This window comes from Procambarus clarkii, chromosome 10, assembly GCF_040958095.1.
Source record: "Procambarus clarkii isolate CNS0578487 chromosome 10, FALCON_Pclarkii_2.0, whole genome shotgun sequence".
Taxonomy (NCBI): domain Eukaryota; kingdom Metazoa; phylum Arthropoda; class Malacostraca; order Decapoda; family Cambaridae; genus Procambarus; species Procambarus clarkii.
In genome coordinates, this window is record NC_091159.1 from 44,714,812 (window position 1) to 44,736,382 (window position 21,571).

The 21,571-nt window shown below is 38.5% G+C and overlaps 1 protein-coding gene across 6 annotated transcripts in view; it reads left to right on the plus strand.

The window, feature by feature from the left end:
* Positions 1–21,256, plus strand: part of LOC123745217 (uncharacterized) — a 96,364-nt gene extending 75,108 nt beyond the window's left edge. For 4 of the 6 annotated variants that reach the window (XR_006771307.2, XM_069321963.1, XM_045725551.2 and 1 more), the window contains one exon: positions 17,920–21,256. Coding sequence is in view for 1 of the 6 variants with exons in the window: in XM_045725530.2 (XP_045581486.1) it covers positions 17,920–18,023 (104 nt within the window). In the remaining 5 variants the exon portion in view is untranslated. Of the gene's footprint in view, positions 1–12,919; positions 15,324–17,919 lie in introns of all 6 variants that reach the window. The other 2 variants (XR_011228007.1, XR_011228006.1) reach the window with 1 other exon arrangement.
* The last annotated feature ends 315 nt before the right edge of the window (positions 21,257–21,571 follow it).

Sequence of the window (21,571 nt, forward strand, 5' to 3'; positions counted from 1 at the left end):
TTCACGAATCAGTCCCCAAACATAGTCTCCCATCACGTTCCCAGCATTCAAAGTCCAGCATGTTCTGGTGCAGCCCATCCTCACACCCAGTCCATTACCGTGAGGAGCCTCCCTCCCCCTTCCTCCTCAAACCTCCTGGATAGTTATATAGGTATTTGTGATGGTCTGAAAGTATATTACGGTTCTAGTAATAGTCTACATGTAGACTTATAAATAAACCTTTGTCGTAAACACAGATTATTCTGAAGCTATAACTTCAATGTAACATAAATCGTTGATTTAGAATATAAAGTGTTTAGTGAAAACGTTTTCTTTGAAGAATTTGGTTTTCTGTAAATGAAATTTGCGGGGGACACTAAAACAGTTTTAGCACGCGTAGCATATCGGGCAAGTCCTTATAATCATAATTTTCCCCGGAATACGATTTCGCCAAATTGTTTAACAACCAGGAACCCATTTTACTGTTGGATAAACAGAGGCTACAGTTAGACAGTTAGGGATTGACGCCCAGTAAATCCTCCCAGGCCAAAGAGCTCGCAAAACGCCAGACGAGTGTCTTACCAATAATAATAATAATATTATAATAATAATTTTAATAATATTTTATTCAGGAAAAGTACATACATATATGCAGAGTTACAAACATACTGTTGGATTTATAGATACAACTAGTACATACAATACCTAAAGCCACAAATACACATAGCGTTTCGGGCAACAGTGTTTCGGGCATCATAGCCAATACGCCACATGGACTGCATATTTCACATTATTGTCAATAATACTGTGAATTAACGTAACCAAACATAATGAAGCTTAACCTAACCATGGTGAGAGAGTAGATAATAACACAAATGATGTATTCATTCCCAACCCATTCCCCCCTTGAGGGGATCTCCTCCCTGAGGACAGGTTACCTCGTGGAAGTGCTCAACTTGCTCCTCCGAGTATGCTTCCATTTCTCCTTGAATTTATCAAGATGAAGAAGAATCCTTGCTCTCCAGGATATTCTTTATCTGTGTTTCGACGAAGACATCGGATTTGACCTCTGCTTCAGACAACTTAGGGAAGACGTCTTTAAGGTTCCATTGACCTGGGCTGCATGGGTCTCGAACCGTGGACCTCACGCGTGAGAGGCCGACGCTCTATCGATTGGGCTATGTATGAGTAATCTTGAAAACCAGGGTTCGAGACCCATACAGCTCAGGTGAATGGAATGTTTATTTCCACTGAAGTGTGGATGACAATTTATAGGTCTTTAAGGTACTTTAGACTGCCGACTCCTTATCTAGAGCTCTGACAAATTGATTCATAAGGCTCAGTTTAATGTAGAATTGTGGAATCAGTAAAGTTTCCCAATGTCAAGAAACTGTCGTACTGAAGTCCCCTATCCTAACCTACCAGAGGACCCAAACCAGAACACGGGAAAGTATGTCAGTTTCGTATGCCTCAACCATTTTCTAGTACTACCATTTTCTGTTGGCCTTAGGTAAATTATGCGTCAAAATGCAACGCTCTATTAGGAGGACGGGTTGCATCAGTACCTTCCGGGGAGGGAAGGGGAAGGGTCCTCCAGCGACTCCTACTTGACAAGTGTCTACAACTGACTCCTACTCCCAGCTTTGGTGTCCCTTCTGTCCCAAAGGTCAAAATAGCAGGGCAGACTTCGTAAAATCACCTTGGTTACTCCCCCCCCCCCCCCCCAATCAAGAATGTCACCATTTAGGTCTTCAATGATCTCCCAGCCATACTCATTATACTTCAAAGCGTCTAACTAGGTCTTGAAGATGTTGTAATCCTCATGCGATGTCACAGAAGAGGAGCCACTCGTTGGGATTACAGGGAAATCTGATTGTCTCCAACAGACTGGTCACACTATGGCAGAAGCAAAGTCATTCTTTGGTGAAGAAGCTTGAAAAAGCTTGGTCGAATCGTTCGGGTCTTTTGGTTGGGGTAGAAGTCACAAAAACAAAGTTTGTGGGGAATAATAGCTATTCTATACTTTGGAGGCATAAACAAATAGGAAATAACCCTGACTACTCAGGAACAACAACAATACAATTTTTTACACTGTGTATAATTCAGTTGTTTTATCTTATAGATACTCCAGATCAACCAATTTGTTGACTCTGGTGTTAGATAATTCAGAAGACAATTAACCAAGATGGTAAATGGTACAAGTGGTAGATGAATCAGTGTCACGAATATTCTCCCTTCTTGAGTGTTTATATTTCCAGTTTCATATATCCATATATTATATACATATACCCCTTCCATTTCCAGCCCGTTGTCGTCGTGAGGGGGCTGGGTGAGCAGGGGGGGTGTGATGCTCCATGGGTCAGCATGTTCTCTGTCCCTTTGAAGCCTAATCCTCCTGCAGCTGTCTTTGTAAATTTTGCTGGTTTCTTTTTCCCACTTGCTCGTGTTTCATCCCCCTCTTCCACCACCACTTCTCCTTTCTGATTGTTCCTTCCTGCCGACTTTGTGCTGTTGTTGAATATTCCTTCCGTTGGCTTGTGTGTTGACGCCAGGTGATTAGGAAAGCACTCTTTCGCCCATAGAAGTGTAGTGTAGTGTTTTCTGACGTGGGCGAGGGAGGGGAACCTTTTATGTCAAACCTTGCCTTCGTTGCTGAGCCCGATCTCGACGGACTGACGGTTCTTAAAGTGGGAGAATAATTAATATAATTGCACATGACCTACAAACCATCCAATCCAGTGTTCACAAATGTCAACCAATAATTGGGCTATCCAGCCTTTAAACATAACCCATAACGGTGGCAATCATGACAAACAACAGTTGATGGCGACAATCTAGCTTTCTTAAAAATTAGTATTATTATAATATATGTCATCCATAATGGTGACAACGGTCCATTATCACCGGCATCCAAGAAACTACCACACAACACATATGTCACACAAATCCTTTACTCACCACCCATGAAAATACAACGTTAGTCATTCCATTGATGTTTTATATGAGTATGAATAACCAAATATATTTTCCAGTCTCCTGTTATCGCGTGATGTATAATCTATGTGTACCGTACTTGTGTCTATGAAACTTGCCTCGTGCTGTCACTTGTCTGACAGCCAATAAAATAAGCCAATATTGACTATACGCAAGTGCGAGAACGGGTTGCTGACAGGGCTTGTGCCATCTGAATGCAGCGTTTTAGGGCTAAAAAATATCTGCACAGAAGTCTAAGGTAATGAGACTAGGCGGCAACACTCCAGACAGGCACCTACGCATTCAAGACATTAACCTTCAGTGGGTTACACAATATCAATATCTCGGAGTGTGGATAGATTTTAAAATGACATTCAACAATCAAATTCAATATCTACAGGAGAAAGCAAAATCACGACTAAAAATAATGAGAGCAATCACAGGGCCCCGTCTAGGAGCGGGACACAAAGTGTAAGAATTTTTTACATATATATACACGCCGTTCGTTCCCTAGTTGATTATGCAGCGCCTGACTTAGTCACTCTTTCTCCTGGTCAGTGGGCAAGCGTTGAGGTTATTCAAAACGATGCAATGCGAATCATAACAGGAGCTTCCAGATGGACTAAAATACTGAACCTAAGACTAGAAACCAAGCTAACGTCAATTGAAATAAGGGTAAAAGGGATTGCTGCGTGCATGCTGACCAAGATATTGACTAGACCTAGAATCAGTTCACTTAAAAATATAATCTCTGGAGCACTAACTCTGGACAGAAGAGCCTCCAATAGCAACAGGTGGACTCAGTGTGCGATAAACACCTCCAATACATTCGATATAACAAACACAGTCACTGAGAAGGGTGTCGACGAAATACATGCAGACTTTGTTATGCAATCCCCTTGGGAATCTCCGCCAGCACCACTGCCCCTTGGGCATGGCTGCCAGCAGACTTTGTTATGGTTATTGAAGGAAAAAAGAACCAGACAAATCCTCATCTGCTATGTAACATTACACAGATGCATATAGAAGTAAACATGGCATCCGACAGCTTCACTTACTTCACAGATGGATCAGTAGACCAGTAGGGACAAGAAACCGGAGCTGCAGTTAAAGCAGGAAACTCTGTAAATAGTTGGAGGCTCTCAAATGGGTGTTCGACTTTACAAACAGAGATGCTAGCCATTCAAAAGGCTTTGGAACATGCTCTTGCTGAACACCGACAACATATTATCATACATACAGATTCGAGAACCGCCATTGAAACCTTGCAGCAAGAACACATATGTGATAACATACATCTGATCACAAGTACTCACCTAATTGTACTCACCTAATTGTGCTTGCGGGGGTTGAGCTCTGGCTCTTTGGTCCCGCCTCTCAACCGTCAATCAACTGGTGTACAGATTCCTGAGCCTATTGGGCTCTATCATATCTACATTTGAAACTGTGAATGGAGTCAGCCTCCACCACATCACTTCCTAATGCATTCCATTTGCTAACTACTCTGACACTGAAAAAGTTCTTTCTAACGTCTCTGTGGCTCATTTGGGTACTCAGCTTCCACCTGTGTCCCCTTGTTCGCGTCCCACCAGTGTTGAAAAGTTCGTCCTTGTTTACCCGGTCGATTCCCCTGAGGATTTTGTAGGTTGTGATCATGTCCCCCCTTACTCTTCTGTCTTCCAGTGTCGTGAGGTGCATTTCCCGCAGCCTTTCCTCATAACTCATGCCTCTTAGTTCTGGGACTAGTCTAGTAGCATACCTTTGGACTTTTTCCAGCTTCGTCTTGTGCTTGACAAGGTACGGGCTCCATGCTGGGGCCGCATACTCCAGGATTGGTCTTACATATGTGGTGTACAAGATTCTGAATGATTCCTTACACAGGTTCCTGAACGCCGTTCTGATGTTAGCCAGCCTCGCATATGCCGCAGACGTTATTCTCTTTATGTGGGCTTCAGGAGACAGGTTTGGTGTGATATCAACTCCTAGATCTTTCTCTCTGTCTGTTTCATTAAGTACTTCATCTCCTATTCTGTATCCTGTGCCTGGCCTCCTGTTTCCACTGCCTAGTTTCATTACTTTGCATTTACTCGGGTTGAACTTCAACAGCCATTTGTTGGACCATTCACTCAGTCTATCCAGGTCATCTTGTAGCCTCCTACTATCATCCTCTGTTTCAATCCTCCTCATAATTTTTGCATCGTCGGCAAACATTGAGAGGAACGAATCTATACCCTCTGGGAGATCATTTACATATACCAGAAACAGTATAGGTCCGAGGACTGACCCCTGCGGGACTCCACTTGTGACGTCTCGCCAATCTGAGACTTCACCCCTCACACAGACTCGTTGTCTCCTGTTGCTTAGGTATTCCTCTATCCACCGGAGTACCTTCCCTCTCACTCCAGCCTGCATCTCCAACTTTCGCACTAGCCTCTTGTGTGGCACTGTATCAAAGGCTTTCTGACAATCCAAAAATATGCAGTCTGCCCACCCTTCTCTTTCTTGCCTTATTTTTGTTGCCTGGTCGTAGAATTCAAGTAACCCTGTGAGGCAGGACCTGCCATCCCTGAACCCATGTTGATGCTGTGTTACAAAGTTCCTTCGCTCCAGATGCTCCACTAGTTTTTTTCGCACAATCTTCTCCATCAGCTTGCATGGTATGCAGGTTAGGGACACTGGCCTGTAGTTCAGTGCCTCCTGTCTATCCCCTTTCTTGTATATCGGGACTACGTTAGCTGCTTTCCAAATATCTGGCAGTTCCCCTGTTGCCAGTGATTTGTTATACACTATGGAGAGTGGTAGGCTCAGTTCTCTTGCTCCTTCCTTTAGAACCCAAGGGGAGATTCCATCTGGGCCTATAGCCTTCGTCACGTCCAACTCTAGTAAACACTTCCTTACTTCTTACAAGTGTCATATCATTAATGCAAACACTCAAACGACAAGGCCGACGGGTACTTATCAACTGGGTGCCAAGTCATGTGGGAATAATAGGAAATGACATTGCAGACGAAGCTGCAAAACTTGCAACTAAGAGAAGAAATGTAGACATTTACATACCACGGAGTCTATCACAGATTAAGAAAGTAATTAGAAACAGAGCAATGCAAAAGATGTACAGTGACCACAACACAGCAGTTGCAACATCAGGATCTGCGGGTTGGTACAAGAATTCAACCAACTACGAACCACTTATGTTGATGAAAGGGAGCAGTAGAGCAACAGAAGTGCACTTTCATCGCATCAGGCTTGGATACCCATGTGCATGGGAAATAGGCTTACAGGTTCCGGAAGATGAGAGGAAATGTCAACACTGTGGAGAAATGCCCGACAGACCACTGGAACATTATCTAACACAGTGCACAGTTACAAACCCATTAAGATTTCAACTTAGATTTAACAAAGCAGAAGAAGTTGTTAAACACATATGGCAAAATCTTACTGAAGCGACCATACGAGTCATAAATACTCATACTCCGCCCAAGTAAAACAGAAACAAGCAACACTTAGTGGGCCAGCCAGAGGCTTAGGACCCGCGCAGGAATATCCCTGCAAAAAAAAAAAGGGCTTGTGCACTCAGCACGCTTGGGTCATATAGGTTGTTAGCTACGTCCTTCTAGTCACGTCACCTCTAAACCAGACTGGCAGCAAGTGCCAGAGTTGCCACATTGTCTGGGAGTTGCCACAATCCAGGTTTTACATATTTCTTGCAAGCTACATATTTCACATTTACTATTCAGTGCAAAACATCTAAATCAATGAGATGGTATATAAATTGCACTCATTGGCAGTTAGTCTGCTCAGAATATCACAGACATGAAGATGTCATATGAATAAATATTGCTTATCTACATATGCACAGTACCTGTCTGGTATATAATCAAAGTTCCTGCAACTGGCTGCCTTTTACGGGATCACCATAGCCCGTGCTACACGGACGTTTCGTTCTGAGTAGCTAAAGGTGTGCCCACTCGGGTGGTTGTTTTAGCATTATCCTTGCAATATTAATATTGATATATATATATATATATATATATATATATATATATATATATATATATATATATATATATATATATATATGTCGTACCTAGTAGCCAGAACTCACTTTTTGGCCTACTATGCAAGGCCCGATTTGCCTAATAAGCCAAGTTTTCCTGAATTAATATATTTTTTCTAATTTTTTTCTTATGAAATGATAAAGCTACCCATTTCATTGTGTATGAGGTCAATTTTTTTTTATTGGAGTTAAAATTAACGTAGATATATGACCGAACCTAACCAACCCTACCTAACCTAACCTAACCTATCTTTAGAGGTTAGGTTTGGTTAGGTAGCCGAAAAAGTTAGGTTAGGTTAGGTTAGGTAGGTTAGGTAGTCGAAAAACAATTATTTCATGAAAACTTGGCTTATTAGGCAAAACGGGCCTTGAATAGTAGGCTGAGAAGTGCGTTCTGGCTACTAGGTACGACATATATATATATATATATATATATATATATATATATATATATATATATATATATATATATATATATATATATATATATATCAATACACACACAAAACTTTACCAATGTTCGTGGTTTGATCAGTGTTTGTAATGCCCCCAAAATAAACTGCCATGTACTGTAATTGTGTTATCTGTGTGTAGTGAATGTTTCCTCTAGTGTCTTGTTGTTTGGTAGTTCTTCTGTAGAGCATAGTTGGTATTAGAATGGTAAGCAAGTAGGTCTAATGGTGTTTTCTAGGCTGCTTGTGAGTTAAGGTAATAAATTTATTAATATGTAAATTACATCAGCCTTCACTACTTAAAGGAACTTTGCATAAGGTATGTTTTTTGTTTTTGTTTCTGTTGTGTGTGTGTGTGTGTGTGTGTGTGTGTGTGTGTGTGTGTGTGTGTGTGTGTGTGTGTGTGTGTGTGTGTGTGTGCGCGTGTGTGTGTGTGTGTGTGTGTGTGTGTGTGTGTGTGTGTGTGTGTGTGTGTGTGTGTGTGTTTGTGTGTGTGTGTGTTTGTGTGTGTGTGTGTGTGTGTGTGTGTGTGTGTGTGTGTGTGTGTGTGTGTGTGTGTGTGTGTGTGTGTGTGTGTGTGTGCGTGTGTGTGTGTGTGTGTGTTTGTGTGTATGTGTAATTACCTAAGTGTAATTACCTAAAATGTAGTTGCAGGATGAGAGCTACGCTCGTGGTGTCCCGTCTTCCCAGTACTTTTTTTTTTGTATAACGCTTTGAAACTACTGACGTTTTGGCCTCCACCACTTTCTCACTTAACTTCTTCCAACCGTCTACCACTCTGTTTGCAAAATAAAACTTTCTAAGATTTTTTCGGTACCTTTATTTCCTATTCTTGAATCTGTGTCCTCTTGTTTGTTAAGTTTCTGGTTTCAGGAATTTCTATTTGTCAATTTGGTCGATTCATGTTAGTATTTTGTAAGTGGTGATCATATCATCTCATTTTCTTCTCTATCTTCTAATTTTGGCATGTTTAACGCCTCTAGTCTCTCTTAGTAACTCATGTTTCTCAGTTCCGGAAGCCATTTTGTAGCATGCCGTTGCACCGTTTCGAGTTTCCTTATGTGCTTCTTGAAATTTGGGCACAATACAACTGCTGCATATTCCAGTTTTGGTCTCACGAAAGTCATGAACAGTTTTCTTAGTATTTCACCATCCATATAATTAAAAGCTAGTCCGAAGTTGGAAAACGATACATACGCTCCTCTCACAATGATCTTTGTGTGTTTCTATGACGACAGCTTACTATCCAAAACCACCTGTCTCATTCTTTATTAGAATTCTGTAATTGCTTTCCACATAATTTGTGGGTGTGTGGTCTATTTTCTCTGATTCCATATTCCTTAACATGGCATTTATTCACATTGAATTTCATTTGCCACTTGACACTCCATCACTTATTTTATCTAGATCGATTTGAAGGGCATTACAAAAGTCTTCGTCTCCTATCTTCGCCAGTATCTTAGCATCATTCGCAAACATGTTCATATAATTCTGTATTCCTTCTGGTAAATTATGTAGACGATGAACATTACTGGTGCAAGAACTGAACCCTGTGGTACTCCGCTAGTAACACTCGCCCAGTCAGATACATTGCCTCTGATTACTGCCCTCATCTGTCTATCAGTTACAAAATTTCTCATTCAAGTTAGAGGTCTCCAGAAAGTTCCAGTTTCCAGGACAACCTCTTGTGTGGGACTCTATCAAAGGCTTTTTTTTTAGGTCCAGATGGACACAGTCAACCCAGCCACCTCTTTCCTGTAGAATCTCTGCGGCTCTATCATAAAAACTAAGAAGATTTGTTACACAGGATCTTCCAGTTCGAAAAACCATACTGTTTGTCCGTTATTATGCCATTACTCTGTAGGTGATCAACCCATTTGGCTCTAACTATTTTTTAAGTTTTGATTACCACCATTTACCACCATGGTTTTGATTTTGATTAAGTTAATTATATGGGTCTATAATTTAGAGGTTCCTCTCGACTACCATTTTTATAGATTGGTATTATGTTTGCCTTTTTCCATGCATCTGCTAAGATTCCTGTGCACAAAGATGTCTGGAATATTAATTGAAATGGAATGCTCAGCTCAGTTGCACATTCTCGCAGCACCTAAGGTGAAACTCCATCAGGTCCAACCGCTTTATTTCTTCCTAGCCCCATGAGTATTTTTTTTCCACTTATCTTGAGATATCTCTATGGCACCTCTATGGCGTGTTCTGGAATTGGTATTTGGTCCGGCTCTCTGAAATCTTCCTCTTGTGCAAACACTTTTAAACTGTTCATTTAGCATTTCACGCATTTCTTTTTCATTCTCAGTAGTCCTGTTCCCCCGTTCTCAATCTGTGGAATTTATCCAAAGCTTAACATGCAGCTTGCTTTTAATGAAATTATAGAAAAGGCCTGGATCTGTTTTACATTTGTCGACTATAACTTTCTCAAAGTTCCTTTCTGCCTCTCTCCTCGCTGCTGTGTAATTGTTTCTTGCTTGCTTGTAGTGCTGGTATGTTTGTGGATTAGGCCTCTTCTGATATTGAACCCATTTTCTTGTCTTATCCTCTCTGGCCCTCTCACAATTTATGTTGAACCAAACCTGTTTTCTGATTCTGCATCTCTGTTTTGGAATGAATGTTTGTGTTCCTTCATCGTATATTTCACAAAATTTGGCTTTTACTTCCTTGCCCAGCAGCAAGTCTGCCTAATTAAACTCATTAAAGAATTTTCTAAGTTCCCGATAGTGCCTTCTCTTGAAATCGAGCTTATCAACTGTTTCAATGTCCCCATACTCTTCTAAATTATTTTGCAAAGCATATTTAATTAATTTCTAACAGGACATGATCACTCTTTCCCAAGGGAGGAAGGTACTGGATGTCAAATATCTTTTCTTCTTTCCTGGTGAATATTAGATCCAGTATTGAGGGAACATCCCTCTTCCCTCATTCTTGTGGCCTGCTTGACGTGTTGATGCATAAATGTTTCCAGAATGAGGTATACAAATCTGCCTATCCAAATGTTATCCGTTCTTGCTTCGTAGGCCTCCCAGTCTATTCCTTTTAAGTTGAAGTCCCTCAGTACCAACAATCGTGATTTATCTTTCCTGAACAAATCCACAAGGGCCGTGACGAGGATTCGAACCTAAGTCTGAGAGCATCCCAGATGCTGCCTTAATCGACTGAGCTACGACATGGTCTAGAATTGCAACCAGAAGTTCTACTGAACTTACTTAGATCCTGCAGCCTCTCCGAGACACAAACCAAGGTTTTACACAATTTCCCCCATGCACTCAAGCTATGTCAATAGGCCATTCTACCTCTTCACCCTTACTTCATTACACACAGAAATCACAATAGCGTGATGCATCAAATGAACAAATCCACAAGGGCCGTGATGAGGATTCGAACCTACGTCCGCGAAATTGTATAAAACCCTGGTTTGTGTCTCGGAGAGGCTGCAGGATCCAAGTAAGTTCAGTAGAACTTCTGGTTGCAATTCTTTTGACCATGTCGTAGCTCAGTCGATTAAGGCAGTGTCTGGGATGCTCTTGGACGTAGGTTCGAATCCTCGTCACGGCCCTTGTGGATTTGTTCATTTGATGCATCACGCTACTGTGATTTCTGTGTTATCTTTTCTGCATTTACTATAATCTCTCTCATGACCATTATGAGGCCCTCTCATTTGTCATCTAGTTCCTCCTTTGTCCAAGTATTGCTTGCTAGTGGGCTGTAGGCATTAACGATTATCAGCTTATCATCAAGATTCCAGACTTGCACTACCATTATGTCAGGTTCTTGGGTTTTCGATTATTAACTCTCTAACCTTCAGGTGTTCTTTCACCAGCACAGCCACTCCTTTCCCCTTCCTAGTTTTCCTGTTACGTCTCCAAACTGAGTTTGGGAATTTACCCTTGGGGAAACCATTGGGAATTTATCTAATTTAAAATATTTTCTTCAACTTTCGTCTGTTAGTGCAACTATATCTATGACCTTAAGCTGAATTATATCTTCAAGCTCCAGTATTTTTTATCTCACTCCATTTATGTTGGTATGGTACTATATATACAATTTTCAGGAACCTGTTCTCTTTCCCTTTGTCCTTTACTTCCCCTTCCTCTTATGATTTTGTTACTTTGTTTTCATGTATCATTTTATTAGCTTACCGGTCCCTAACACTTTGTAGAAAAAAATTATTTATTTCTTCTTCATTTCTATTCCGATTTAGGTGTTTCGCTTCATCGAGGTTTGTTTACAGCTTTTCTGTCTCTGTTTGAGAAGTCTTGTCTAACTGACCAAAAGTTTGCCTTCCTCATCACTCTGCAATTTCCTGACAATTCTAAGCACTTCCATCATTTGTTTCACTCCATTAAATGTCACCCTTAAGAGGCCATTTTTTACTTTTTCATATTTTCCTATCCTAAAATAATGGACATTTTCCTTTGAATTGAGGTCTTCTCCTAAACCTATTATGTTCTCGATTTTCATCTCTTCTGCTGCTGCTGTCCACCCTAGATGATATTTCCTTTTCTAAACACCCAAAAAATATTATGGAATTACTTCTATCTGCAGTGTTTTGTACTACAGTAATTTACTGCTGGTTAACAGTTCTTTCTTAATTGTTTGTCTAATTTCCGCTTTTTGTTTGGTCATTTCTAGTTTTGACTTCCATGCCCACTTCCTTGATTGTCCCTTTCTCTTTTACAACTTGCACATACGTTTCTTTAATTTCTTCTTTGTACTGTACTTTGCCAGTTCTTTATTAACCTCCTTAATGTGAGGTGTCAATGAAGTTTATCTTTGCATATCCTTGCCTAACAATATGTTAGCCTTCAGTGTTCCTTGGAATTGTTCATCATATGTGTCTATTTTCTTATTAATTTTGTCAAATTCACCACTTTTCATACCTCATTTTCTTTCACTAGATCCTTAATTTGTTCCTCCCATACCTTTACCCTGTCTGTTAAGGCAGTAATTTTCTTACCTTGCTGAAGAATACTGCCTCTTAAAGTGCAAAAATCACTTCTGAGAGCTCCATTTTCTTCTTCTAATTCAAGTACTTTGTGTGTGAATTTGTGGTTTTGTTTGCGTACACCCACGTGTGCATGCATGAGCGTGCACTTTCTTTCCTAGCTGTGTTTGTGGAGATTAAGCTGTGTATGTGTGTCCATGTGCACATACAGTACATGTACTGTACTGTAAATGAATATGCACACATACAATCCATATGTACTGCATTTCTTGTCATATATATTTGTATTAGTTACTCCAACCAAATACATAAATTATAATAATTAATCTGTTCTGAAAAGAGGTGGGTAGATCAATGAAACTACATACAGTATCTAATGTTATTTAACTACTGTAAATAGGAATACTCACTGTACATTTTTTGCCATAAGAACACTACATGATTTGCCTTTAATATTGTTTTGTTATCACTCACTAATGTTTTTGACTTGTTTTGCAGCTGCTAAGGAACCTGTTCAATTTGACGAACTATTGTGACGGTGCACGCGACCAAGCGACTACACCCTCATCCCTAACCAGTGAACCAGTGACTGCGCTCTCACCTTTAGTCCACGGGCCACAACTCACACTCTTGTCTTCAACCAGTAAACCATCGGCTACACTTTGGCCTCTAACTCTGATTTTGCAGTTTCAAGTCTTCAAACTCTTGACCAACAATCACATCAAAATACCTAATTGTTAAAGTGATAGCATTCTTCCTTCTGTACATTTTGCATCATCTAACTGCTGACAATATTGAGGCAGTTTCTATTACAGTATAGCATTTTAGCATTTGGCTATTTTGACATAGTGCATAAAAACATTCGCTATATTCTCACAAGAAGCTTTCAGTGATTCAAACTTTGTGTTTTAGTGAGAAAAACAAGCAAAATTTAATAACCAAAAATTCATAGATCAAAAACTCTGACACCAGAAATTGTGTTAGTTGCTAAATAATTCAACAAAATACTGAATCAGGAACATGGAATGCATCTATTGATACCCAAGGAATAGCAACTTGACTTAACTTTAAGAGCCTGTTCAAAGCTCTGCCATACACTTAAGGTGCAGTGATCGAGCCTGGCAAGGGCAGCAGGCCCTTCAGAACACAGGAACCCAACTAGGAGAAACACGAAAATGGGATAACTGGCATCAGGCATTTTATAAGGGAAACAGCCAAACTAGCAACTGGTTCTGACGAGATTTACAGTCCAATTACAATAATAGCAAAAAGATATTTTACAATGCTTTAATATATGAAGCATGAGCAAACATTTCTAATTTCATGAAATTCCAACACATCCTGCCTTGTGCTTTTTGCTCTAGGGAAAGACCCTCCCATTATTTATATATAACTTTATAATTATTTTTCAAATAAAATTTCACATACCCCTGTATCTACAGAGTAGGAACCAAATACAAAAGTTAGTGACAGAATGCCGATACATAGTATATTTTAACAATTGTGTTCACATATGTAAGCATCCACAGTTCAAGATAAATGCAAATTATCTACAAAAGACAAAAAAAAAATTCTGCATTATAAACTGAGTATTGAACTCCTTGTACTCTCATGTTAAAGATATTTTATTGTAAATATATATTTTTAAAGTGCCTAGTCCCATTAACATTTGTAGTATAAGTAAGGTTGGGTTTATACGAGGTTTAATATATGAATTAATTATACCTTTATGAGTAATACACTGGTGTGATATCTAATACTGTATGAAAATTTGTCTCATTACCATTGTATATACAAGTTACCAAAATCGTCCTTCACTTCAGGTTTAAGTAAGCTTTTTATATTAAGCATAAAAGGAGTAATCTGCTTGTTAGCATGGTACTTATTTAGCTTTCCAATCTTGAAGTCTCCAGGTGCTAAATTATACACTGGAGATTTAAACTATAGATTGTGTTGTGCTCCACCTCAACCAGTTCTGAGACTACTCTGCTACACACTTGCCAAATACCTAACACTGCTGCAGTAAACCTTGTCCAGCTTCAAGCTTTAAGAGTAAGCTTTGCAGAACATCTAAAGACAAAATGAGTGATGAAGAGGAGCAAACTTTTCTTGAGAAGTTGAAATACTACACAACTCTCACTCTTGGCACTACGGCATGTTTATCATCTTTTGTATTCATGTTTTTGATCCCATGGGTCTTGGACCCATCAATATCAACCCTTGTGGCCAACTTTGATCCAGAGCCAGTTGTGTGCAAAACTATTCAATCGGACCACCTAATAGGAATGAAAAACTGCACTTGGTCTTCTTGTAGACTTGGCTGCACAATTGACCAATTTGAATGTGACCAGATCTACGTCAACTACATGCACGTTCCTTTTGCGGAATACGAAGGACAAGAAATTGATGATGACGATGAGTTCTGGGTTGGTCGTGGGATTCCTCTTTTCATCAACATAAAAGGCTGTGGGTATCCTCCAGGCACAAACTGCTCCATCTTTGCCGATATCTATGGCCCTGAGGGTTCTGTATTTCCTTGTTACTACTCGCGAGCAGACCCTAACATGGTCATTACTAACTATGAATGGGATACCGAGGTCCAAAACATTATCATGGCTCTTCTCATCCCTAACCTACTGAGTGGTATCTCTCTTGGAGTGGTGAGCTATTGGTGGTATCCAGGATGTCAGAAGAGACGCTGCCAGTACCAGCTACCACCAGACCAAGAGGATGCCTCCTCTAACAATGCTAATGATGATGATGAAGATGAAGATGGTGAAAAGGGAGATGAGAGAGATGGGGAGGAGAGAGATGGGGCAAATAAGGAAGAGAGAAGTGACAAGATGAATAGATCACAAGAAGAGGAAAAAGATCGCGACACAGCAATCAACATGCCCGAAGAGTAAGCAACTTCTATTTATGTTTGTAGTTGAATGATTGAAGTGATGGACTTTCATTGAAAATCAAAGACATTTTTCTTCCTGAATTTTATAGCTGAATAATAAAGTAAATAACATCTGCAATTAGAGAAATAAACCTACAATGCCCCTGTTAATACAAATGCACAATTAAGATAATTTTACTTAAATTTATTTTGTTCATTTTAAAAGAATTACAGATATTTGTCTTATTTACTCCCAAGTCCATTGTCCAGATAAAAACAAATTGTTCAAAAAAAATTTCTTAGAATATCTTATGGTCAACATCCAAGTTCACCCCTTTTTTGTCCACCAGCACTGCTATGAATGTAGGCCTACTTATTTTAGCCCCCATTTAACCTATAGGCACATACCTTCAGGAGGTAATTCTGAACAACACCCATGTAACCTGAGCTCTCTGTTGACTGGCATGAGTGTATGCACCTTAAGTACAAGGTTTTTAGTACATTATCTTAATATTCTGGTTTCTTTATTTTAATTTTGTTCAAAATCTAAAGAGTTTCTCAAACATGCAGATTGAAGATCTTGGGTCAATAGTTTGTTATTTAGGCCATTAGTTTTGCTAATGACCTTGATTTGTAATTCCTTGTTCCTGTAAAGTTTTGAATACAATACCGATTTTAACTTTGCTGCTGGAATCACATTGCTAAACTAGTTAAACATGTCAATTTTCAATTGCAAAACAAAAAACGTAAGAGCCAAAAACCTCTAGTCCTACAGTGGTCTCCCTCTTAAGCAGTACTCCAGTATATTCCTACAAACCTCAAGACTTCCAGTAATATCTCTCTCATGAGCAGTAATGTCAATTTATTCCTACTTACCTCAACCACTATGAACAGTAGTCCCCTCTCTTCAGCAGTACCTTCTATGTCAACCTACCTACTCTGGCTGCTATTCTGTTGCACACGTGTGCCCAGTCGACTACTCACAGAAACCCAAAAGTGCATATTATTGCTCATACAAGCACCTAGAAATGTATGTGGCAACTGGCTGTGTTAGCAATTATTGAGCAACCTTTGCACACACGTATAAATGGTAATGCAAATTCTTGCTACAAATGTTTTACCTATGCAGAACTATTTCTCCAATGAGCAGCAGAATTCTATACCACATGGGGGGTGTGTTGATTTCACTTTGCATTTCTCCAGTAGGCAGGATGATTCTATACCCACTGGCTACATTGATGCCCACTTCGCATCACAAGTATCAATCAATACACAGATCGAAACTTCAAGATGTCTAAGAACAGAATCCTGACACTGCAAGAGTTCATATGGAAGACTGACTATATATCAATATCTCTGAGGTCTTGTTTCCTCCTCAAGCTCTTCTTGGGGGTTCTGGCTTCATGTAATTACTAAAAATATACAAAAAGTAAAGCAAACCTAAATATTTGTTTAATTCAGATTTCCATATTTAATGCAAATTCCTTTACATTATTGTGATTTACAAAGAATAAATTTACATACTGTATACGGATACCAAACTACATTTTAAAATAGAAATGGTTTTGTAAACATTTCACTTTTGCTTGACTGATATTTCTCTTTTGAATATAAATTACACAATTACTTGGTTATCTGAAGAATAAATTCATGGCTCCCCGAAATAAATAAGCTCCAATTCTATAGTGAATCTTATCATCTCCCCTCTATTAGGTTACCCTTCCTGAAAAAACAATTTTGCTTGGCAGAGGGGGACTACTGAATCATTCCAAAATTTATGTTACAATGATGCTCAAGTTTCTCCCAAAAACCCTTAAGCTCACATTGATCCTCTATATAAACTCCTGGGTACACTCTAAGATTCCATGGCCCCTACCCCAAAAAAAACACTATCATATATTTTCAAACTTTACACACACACACACACACACACACACTAATCTCTTTGCTTTCATGCTACTGTACTTAATTCTCCATTTTTTTTGTACTGCATGTCTTAGGCCCTACATGTATAATCTTAAGTTATTTTTTTTACTTCTACCATTTTTCTTTAAATTCTAATTTACTGCTACCAGATAATTTAACATTAAATTTGAGTGAGATCTATGAAGATTTTGAAGCACATTTTGCACATGCATCATATACCAATGATAAACAACTTACAAAGTAAATGTAGGTCAGTAACTATGTCAATGAATGCAGTATTTTTATTACAGCTTAGGATATCCACTCACCAGTGATGCAAATTAATTTATATGTAAGATGTACTTCTGGAACTGACCCTCTATGCATGTGTGTGTGCAAGATGCACTTCTGGAACTGACCCTGTATGCAAGTGTGTGCAAGATGCACTTCTGAAACTGACCCTGTGTGCGCAAGATGCACTTCTGGAACTGACCCTGTATGCAGGATGTACCTGTTGAATTAACCCAGTGTGCAAGATGTACTTAATGAATGGATTATTAGCAGGACGTACTTAAATTCCTAATTGACCCCCATGCATACATGACAATCATCTTGAACTGACCCCATGTGTTCATAATACTGTACTCATTTGCATCTATGTATGAAGAATTAATGTAAAATACTAACTGCTTGTTGATGATGATTCCAGAAAAGAGTGACTACTGGATGGCGGGGCTGTCGGACAAGGTGGAGGATGAGCCTGCTGGTGCGTCGCTACCCAGGGCAACCACACCGGTTCAAACTACAGTTTAATCGTGATTTCAGTTACCAGAGGCTATCATTCCCAGTAATGATGATTATCCTATCTTTAGCCCCAAAATAAGGGCACCTTCAGTCCTGGAATTATGAGGTCATCTTCAGCCCCAGTATGAAGTCAGCATCAGTATTAGGTCACCTTCAGCATCAGTATGAGATCGCCTTCAGCCCCAGTATGAGATCGCCTTCAGCCCCAGTATGAGATCACCTTTAGCCCTAAGCATGAAGTCACCTTGAGCCCCAGTATGAGGTTACCTTGAGCCCCAGTCTGAGGTCACCTTCAGCCCCAGTACGAGGTCACCTTCAGCCCCAGCATGAGGTCACCTTCAGCCCCAGCATGAGGGTCACCTTCAGCCCCAGCATGAGGTCACCTTCAGCCCCAGTATGAGGTCACCTTCAGCCCCAGAATAATGAGGTTACCTTCTCACTTCACATTACATCTTAGCACCGCAAGCTTCATAGAGATTCCTCGAGTGATTATACTGGAAGCAGGCACCAATGCAGCCTTTCTAAGCTATCATTACTAAAAACTGTCTTTGCTCTTCTATTACATGTTATGAACTTAATGGAAGAGACAGCTTCAGATATGCACTGCATTTACCTATGATCAGCAACAAGTTTGAGATAGATTGACTTAGTCTGAACCTCTTCTGGAAATATTTATTGTAGTTGTAAACATCTATATAGTTATTTTATTTTACAGTAGAAGCAAATGCACTAATAATTAATCTGACTGCAGATTTATATATAGGATGATTGAAATACAGTATATATTATTACTATAAATATTAGTACAGTACTTCAAGACTTTAGTGCAGCAAACTTTCAAATGTGATATTTGTCACATATTGATTAATAAAAGGATTATTAACACTTAAAATGCATTTGACTTTATTATATATCAGTTCATATTGCTAGATAATCAATATCTATAAAATTACATTATCAAATAATACCTGCACTCGGAATATTCTGCCTACTAAACACTATGTTGAAAATTAATTAAATTGTTTTAGAACTCATTAAATGTGTAATCAATTGTAATAGATTTTATTATAAATTCATGCACTCGATTATAAAAGTTCTAACTGGACAATGGTACTACAGTACTTACATATGAATGAATGAGGCAAGGCAGGTCTCCAAAACATACCGGCAGCAAACTATTCAGCAGACTGCCACATTTTGATTAAGTTTTCTTACTTTACAAAATAGATGCAGTCCTGGAATAACATACATATTTTATCCTAAGCAACACATTTTATTATTAAATTTTTTAATAAAGTGAACAAAATGTGTGTCTTTCAATAGGGTTACAAGTGATATGTATGATAAGGCTAGCACCAACACGAAGCATTAATTTTGTACTATTGTTCATTAGGTAGTACATTATTGTACGTCTAATAGATTTTTGTTAACTTTCCAAGAATTTGGAAATATTACATTTCAATATGAAAAATACTATTGTGCTGTACTATATACACTATTGTTACATTTTATGGGCATGTCACATATCACTTGTCACACCATATGCATTCTAAAGCCAATTGTATCTACTTAACTGTTATGTAAGATAGTAAATCTACTTGTATTTTAGGTAAAACTTGCCTAAAGTTTTTATGTAAAGTATGGAAACAAAATTATGATTTAACTTCTGCCATCCAAAATTGCTGTCCTGTTCCAAATAGAAAAAGTAATCAATGACAAATAGATAGAGATGCCAAGGTAGCTACAGTACAAGTGAATATTTAACTCTTATTCTATCATGTACCATACTGGCAAGCCTTCCAACTGAACCTTAAAATACTATAAATTCTGGTGGATTGATATAAGCCCCACAAAACCAGACTACCCTTCCATCATGGTTATGCGAGACACACACACAACCAACCTATCATCCTATCATGGTTATGCAAGTCACACACAACCAGGCTACCTTCCCTTCATAGTTACATCTTTATCAGTGAGAAAGTTTGACTGTTAAGTTTTGTAAACATTAATTCTAGTGTTGTATCATGTTGTTATTATAATTAGTTAAAATGTTACTGTACTTATTTTTTCTACATACTGTATACCTTATTCAATGTTGTATTCTAAAAATGGCAAAGTTCAACGAGGGAAATGCAATGGTACAGCCTCGAGATTTTAGCATCCACATTAAGTATATCGTGACATATGATAAGTACCTGAGTTCTGGTGTGTGGATACGTTATGGCAGCTCCATCGTATATGGCACACAAGCTTTCCAATACAGATAAGGCTGAGACTAGTTATGAGGGAAGGAAAGACCTAAGTGATGGTGCCATAACTTACCTTCAGCGACAGTTACAGATAATTTTTGGGAAAATAGCTGGACTCGGGAAAGTGCCAGCACACATTGTCAAAAGAATATGCTGGAGCATACTGCCATTTTGTCGACAAATTTTAATTATTGTTGCAATATCATGGCTTTACAAACTTTGTCCATTTGAACTGGGCACTACAAACAAATTCATATGCACAACTTACAGTTTTCTCATTTAAATTATATGAATGGGTATAAACAAGTGTTACACCTTATTCATTAAACATTTTCAATTGTGTCATTTATCAGTTGTGTGAGAACTGTGAAAAAATGGAGGGAGCTTTACATGTTATAAACACATTAGAAATTAATATAAAAAATTAGCAGATTATTTAACTACTATGGCATTAAAGCTCCCTTCTGGTTACCTTTACTGTATATATACATATATTTTTTTCATGCTTGTTCTAGCTCTGCATGTATATATATATGACAGTGCTAAAGTACTCATATACTGTTGACAAGTATTGTATTGTTAGGCATCAGTTTAGTTATAACTAGGACATGCAGCATACAATGACCTGGTGCTATTAATGAAGAGAATTTTAATGCAGAAATTTATTAGATAAATTCAATTTACCACTGTTATATAATTCATGATAGGTTTAACAAATTTAAAGGCTATAATCTGTCCAAAATTAGTTGTAGCCATTTATAGATTTGTTTTCCAAAATGTTTAAGCGCTTTATCTACCCATTATCTTAAAATATTAAACAGCACAATTATTATAATAAGAGAAAATCTAAGTCACCAGGATTTGTTGCTTGATTGTGCAACATTCTCATCTGTAATAACTTGCATATGCATTCAGAATACATCTGCACAATATTTGTGCTTGTTGATGCTTACATTTCTACACAAAGTTTGCAATAAACATTGCTCAACAGTTTGTTTTTCCATGTATTCCTAACCAAACAAAAAATTAACAAATTAAATGTTAATAAAGTCTAATGACACTAATTATGCATCGAAAAAAATTAAATTTACGCTAGTGAAAATAAATACCGTACCTGCAAGAAACGCCTGTACTTGTATGTATGTCAGAATTAGATACATACCACATTTCATGCTTTCAAAAAACTTGATAATATACTGGTACACTAAAACTTAAAAAAAATTGAATGAAAACAAAAACAAAATCCATATAAGCCTACCTGTGCTTCTCACAAAACAAATTTTTTTTAATGTTGGCAACTGTTAA